This window comes from Saprolegnia diclina (assembly GCF_000281045.1).
Source record: "Saprolegnia diclina VS20 unplaced genomic scaffold supercont1.66, whole genome shotgun sequence".
Taxonomy (NCBI): domain Eukaryota; phylum Oomycota; class Saprolegniomycetes; order Saprolegniales; family Saprolegniaceae; genus Saprolegnia; species Saprolegnia diclina.
Genome location: NW_008246133.1, coordinates 146,730 through 152,472, shown reverse-complemented (window position 1 = coordinate 152,472; position 5,743 = coordinate 146,730). Strand labels below are relative to the sequence as shown.

Below are 5,743 nucleotides of genomic sequence, written 5' to 3'. Positions count from 1 at the left end.
ACGTCCGGGTGCCTCCTCTTTGGTCCGCAGCTCGAAGAATTCAGCCGCCTCGACAAGTCGATGGTGACGTGCATCAACATGCTCTTTGGCGGCTACAGCTACGACCTCATCAAGGACGTCAACGACCTCGCGGTCGTGTGGTTTTGGGTCAGTCAGTCAATCGTGACGCTCGTGCTGGTCAACATCATGCTCGCGGTTGTCATCACGTCCCACCAAGAGATTGTTGACATTAACCTCGGGTATGGCATCATCGATTTCCGAGATGCATTGCTCATGTTTTCTTGTAGCAAGCGCTCGTTTGTGGACGAGTTCTTCCTTGTCATGCGGGATGTGATTAAGATTTACATTTTGCGGCGCCCGGACCTCTTCAAGAAGCTCACCAACCGCATGGAGATCGAGTCGCACACTGTGTGGACGACCAAGGACGTCGCGCTCGGGATCAACATTACCGAGCCCCGCGCCGAGCGGCTCATCTCCAAGCTCAAGCACTACGCAGCGTCCGTGGACGTTGAGGAGCCGGTGCGCGGCGTCAACCAGATCACCGCGGCTTTGGATCGCGCGGTGGCGCCAAGCGGCCAGAGCGCCGATGCCAAGATGCAAGAGATGGACGCAAAGCTCGCCTTCTTGGTCGAGTGCATGAAGCAGCAGCAACAACGCCTCATTTGAGTAGTGTAGTTGAATCATCCTAGCATGCACCTCGAGTACACAGTCCTTTGCATGTATTTGTCTATCTCTCGGTCGATCCATACATGCAATTTCCTAGAAAACTATTAAAAAAAGTATTCGTTTAACCAGTGCGACTTCCTCAAGTGCAAGAGCCGCGACCCGTCGTGCTTGTCCAAGTTCGCCAAGTGCAAGCTCAATCAAGTTGCTCCTGTCCGCGGCTCCAACGGCGCGACGTACGACCACCTGTGCTACCCCAAGGCAAGGTGCATCAACCCGGCGAGAGGAACTGGCACTTGCCACGAACAAGGTGTGCGCAACGCTTAGGGCGTCGCGCTCAAGTTTTAGAACGAATGTTACTTGACGGCTGCAACCTGCGTCAACGCTGCGATTACACCCACCGCCTGCAAAAAGCCCAAACCCGGTACACTACGAGTCAACGACCGCTAACCCTGCAAGTGTGCTAACGAGGATGTCTTATAGAGACCAATTCGACGGGCAGTGGAGCTACCATCACGGTCGACGCGTCGGATGACCCAGAGCTGGGCGACAACATTGGGTTGCTCGAAGTGCCCGTCGACACGAACGAGGAAAGCTTTGACCTCTTTATATCGGACGATGTCATGACGACAGAACCGAATACCAGTATGGAGTCGAACACGACGACGGCGCCGCCGAATACGAACGGTGCAGCGCAATACGCCCGCACTGCGTGGGCGCTTCTAGGTGCTTGTGGGCTATCGGTGATTCTCATGACAATGTAAACGAGTCGTCGTCTAATTGAAGTACAAAGTACAAGGTCGTTCTTGCTAGTATAGTGGGCTTTCATTGTGATTGGGGAGTGATCTGGTGATTGGGTAGTATGGGTAGGCAACGTCACGTTGCTGGAGGGACGCGTTTGATATGGACACCTTTGCCACGTCACCTCAAGGAATCTACCATCACTTTACGCAACGGCAAACTAGCAGCATTGAGCTAGCAGGATCCACTTGACGGACTGCCCGCACTCGTCCTGACTTTGCCGACGTCGGAGCAGGCAGCGCCCACGCGATGTAGTACTCGAGAGCTCGCAGCCTTACCGTTGTGTTTGACGAGTGTAGAGGCACAGCGACCAACGCTCCTTCAGTACCTGTCAAGCGTGCGCCGCTGCCAACACGAACACTCAGCGTGTTGAGTTGTTGGTGAATTGTGACAATCTCGTAATGACCATCATTCAGTTTAACCAAGGAGAGACTCATTCGCTCCAGCTATTAGCTCTATACATACTTGACAGCGTACCAAGGTATGGACGGCATCGAATCGTGCGCAACGGAGCGAGTGGCGTTCGGTTGTTCTTCTCACACTTGAGATTGAGCCACGTCAAGCGTTGCATTATTGGTGGTTCTGGCGACTCGCGCCGCTGGGTTGTGACAACATCCCACTTTATCAGGCGCGAGCAAAATTCTGCGGAATCCGGAGTTCGGGATTCCAGCCACGTTTGAACTGACGCTCTCCAGACGGACAATGATTGTAGTTGTCGGGCCTCTTAGTAAACGTCTTCATCGTCCTGCAGTCCAACGATTCGTAGCTGCAACGAGCCGACTCATGCGCGCATTGTGTCCTGTGCGCGTGATGACTACCAAAGTCATGACGCGCCCACACGCGACACAGACACGGCACCGTATCAGCCTCTCTGCCCCATCGGAGAGCATCATGCATCCCGTGCAGTCATCTGTCTGCCATGACACGAACTGCAGCCACGGGAGAGCTATGTGTTTTCAGAGCACCCAGCGCGAGGGCTTGGCCCGCTACCGCAACAACTTGCAACAGCCAAAGGAGCGAGATCGACGCGCTGTTCCGACTTGGGTAGCGATGGATGGGAGTGTGTTCCAGCGTGGCATCTTCAAGAACTCGTGTGTGACCAACCACGTTTTGTTTGTGGACGTGAGCGTGTGACGCTCGCGCCGACCACAACAGGTGGCATCTGGTGGCATCGAAATTCTTTTTATCCAATCCGCACGCGATTTTGGGAATTCTATTTTCTATGGGCCAATCAAATGGCGCACGACGAGTGGCATTTGATGAGGTTGGACGTTGGCGTTGCCTCTGGCGCCGAAAAGCATGTGTCGCCCCGTGTGGAACACCGGGCACGCTCACTTTTCCTTTGGCGCCAGAGTGATGAAGAGCTTCAGCACGCACTATGTGCAAGAGAGCAGCCCCGTGACCCACCCTGGTGTCTGGGGGGCGCAGGACCTCGAGACGGCCGAGACGCCACTCGCGATGCTCGAGCCCGAGGCTATGAGCATCTCGACGCAGCGCGCGCGCATCGGACTCCAAGCGCGCCAAGATTTGCGGCACCATTTTGTCAACGTCCCCGTGCCGTGCTTGCTCTTCTTCGCCTTTATCGCGATGGTGTTGACGCACACGCCGATCCACCAAGTGTACTTGGCCGACCACGGCGTCTCGTCGTCGCTCAACCCCAAGGCCTCGGTATATTTTCCATTTTGCTCGACCGACGACTCATTTTTGTGTACAGGATGTCGTGCAGTCCAAGACGATTGTCAACTTTATGAAGATTCGGGCCATGGACGACATTCCCAAGTGGATCAACAACTCGGTGCTGCCGTCCGTCTTTACAAAGACCGCTGTCAACGGTACCTCGCTTGTTTCGAGTCTATTTCTAAAGATTCGATTTCTACTAGGAACGATCTTGCCGCCAGAGCTCCAAGGGCGCATTAGCTCGTACAACCAGCTCGTGGGTGCAGTCGAGTTTTCGATTTTTAACACGCGCATGACCAAGTGCGAAAGCGACTCGCTCCTCGCCAAGCGCTACGGGCCGTGCTTTGATTTTTCAATGGAGTCGGACGTCAAGGAAGGCGATCTCGCGACGCGCAACTTGCGTCGACAGCCGTGGTACACCATGTACATTCCGATCGCAAATCCGGATCCGTACGCGCGCTTTAAGCGCTGGGTCGACGAAGGCAGTGCTGGCGGCTACTTCCTCTCGATGGCGACGCGCGAGTTCCACGTCAAGATCACCACGTACAACGGCGAGCTCGACATGTTCTCGTACCTCCACTTTGAAATCCATGTCGAAGAGGGCGGCGCGTATACGCCAACGTACTCGGTGCAGAGCGTCCCGACCAACCCGTACTCGACGTCGGTGCTCAACACGATCCTCGACATCATCGTCGGCATCTTTGTCCTCGCGGTCCTCGGCCGCCGCCTCCTTACGATCAAGCGCCAAATTTGTCGCCAAGTTGCTTGGCGCTGCGACGCGCGCACGACGTTCATCGAGTGGTGCTCGATTCTCTGCGTCGGCTTGTACTATGCGGCGTGGGTCCAGATTTGCCAAAAGTTCTTTGCGTCGCACTTTGAGGACGAACTCGCCAAGTTGACGACGTTCTATGACGACTTGTACAAGCTGCCGCTCGCCGAGCAGCGCATCCAGATGGGCAAGAGCAACCAGCCCGACGTCTCGGACTTTATCGACACATTCGGTCCGTCAATCCAGTTTCTCTATGTGATTTCGATCGTCGCGTGCCTCCAGCTCGTGGTCCAGTACGTATTTTCATTTTTCGATTTGTGGAGATGATTGTCTTATCTTGTGTTTTGTATAGTGTGCTCGCGGCGTTTCAGTTTCACCCGACCATGAACATTTTGACCAACACGATTGTGGCCAGTCTCAAGCGCCTCGGCGCGTTCCTCTTCATCTTCCTCTTGGTCGTCATGGCGCTCGCGACGTCCGGGTGCCTCCTCTTTGGCCCGCAGCTCGACGAATTCTCGAGCTTGCACAAGTCGATGGTGACGTGCATCAACATGCTCTTTGGCGGCTACAGCTACGACATGATCAAGGACTACAACGACCTCGCGATCCTTTGGTACTGGGCGTCGCAGTCGATCATCACGCTCGTCTTGATCAACATCATGCTCGCGGTCATCATCGCAGCGCACGAAGACGTCGTTACGACCAACGAAGGCAAGCGGTCGTTCATCACCGAGTTCATCGCTGTGCTCCAAGACGTGCTCTCGATCTACGTTCTGCGGCGCCCGGACCACCTTCGTCGGCTCGAGACCATTTTGAACCAAGACGTCAACGGCACGACGGTCTGGACTGCCAAGCAGATCGCCCAAGCCATCAACGTCACGGACCTCCAAGGCGAGAAGACGATCCGGAAGCTCGAGGTGTTTGCCAATACGGTGTCCTCCTCGGAGCGCACGGTGCTGCCGTCGAAGGCAGCGTCGATGCTGGATGCGGCGGCGGTCCTCGCCAAGGTCGCCAGCATGGACGCCAAGGTCCAGGACGTCGACGCCAAGCTCGCTTTCATCGTGGAGCTCCTCCGACAGCAGCAGCAGACCCACCTCTAAGCGATATCAATTAATTATACCAAGAGTTTCCTATCTGACCGACAGAATACTACAAATCGAACTCAATTGGAGTGAAACGCCAGCGACTGAAGCACACTGGAAAATTTCGCTTTACGAATTTCATGAATCAAATGCCTCGAAGTCAAATTTCGTGATCCGCCGGACGAATGCAACCACATGATACGGTGGTCCAGCCCCGCCAGTCGTCCGTAACCATCACCACGTGCGTTTGCAGTCGTCCCGCCAACGGCAAAGCTCCGCAAAGCCCAGTCGCAGCTTCCCACAGCATTGGCAATATCACGTTTAGCAAGGCAAGACAAGGGCTCGTTGCAACAATATCGACGATCGATTTCTGCTACGTATATGTACCCTAGCCCAACTACACTCGTATATATATCTCGTCCATAACCACAACACTAATGTCCACTCAAAATTCATTAATCCAAAAAGCTGTTGCACGACTCTAAACAACGTCGCGACGCGCGGCCGGGCTCTGCAGCGAGTTGTTGTAGCTCTCCTTGTTGGTGTGCTCGTCGTCCTCGCCATTGTCGTACGCCGACCCGCCGTGTTCGAACGCGTCCATGCCCATGCGCTCGGCTTCGGCCGAGACGCGGAGGTACCCGAGTGCCTTCATGCTGCCAAAGATGATGCTGACGCAGACACCGACGAACGCAAAGACGGCGAGTGCGTACACGATCTGCGCGCCAAACTGCTTGCCGCCGCCGCCCTCGCA

General features: G+C 55.3%; 3 protein-coding genes across 3 annotated transcripts in view; 2 read left to right on the top strand and 1 right to left on the bottom strand.

The window, feature by feature from the left end:
- Positions 1–666, top strand: part of SDRG_14030 (hypothetical protein) — a gene marked incomplete at its 3' end in the record, with an annotated part of 4,323 nt that extends 3,657 nt beyond the window's left edge. The window contains exon 5 of the mRNA XM_008620133.1: positions 288–666. Coding sequence (XP_008618355.1) covers positions 288–666 — 379 coding nt within the window. The remainder of the gene's footprint in view (positions 1–287) is intronic.
- A 2,146-nt stretch (positions 667–2,812) lies between these two features.
- On the top strand, positions 2,813–5,054 carry SDRG_14029 (hypothetical protein). Its single transcript, XM_008620132.1, has 4 exons — positions 2,813–3,132; positions 3,179–3,296; positions 3,345–4,203; positions 4,263–5,054. Exons 1-4 carry the CDS (start codon positions 2,821–2,823, stop codon positions 5,008–5,010), a joined length of 2,037 nt encoding a protein of 678 aa, XP_008618354.1. The 5' UTR covers positions 2,813–2,820; the 3' UTR covers positions 5,011–5,054.
- A 383-nt stretch (positions 5,055–5,437) lies between these two features.
- The window catches only part of SDRG_14028 (hypothetical protein), a gene marked incomplete at its 5' end in the record, with an annotated part of 1,515 nt that continues 1,209 nt past the window's right edge, over positions 5,438–5,743 (bottom strand). The window contains one exon of the mRNA XM_008620131.1: positions 5,438–5,707. Coding sequence (XP_008618353.1) covers positions 5,474–5,707 — 234 coding nt within the window. The 3' untranslated portion in view covers positions 5,438–5,473. The remainder of the gene's footprint in view (positions 5,708–5,743) is intronic.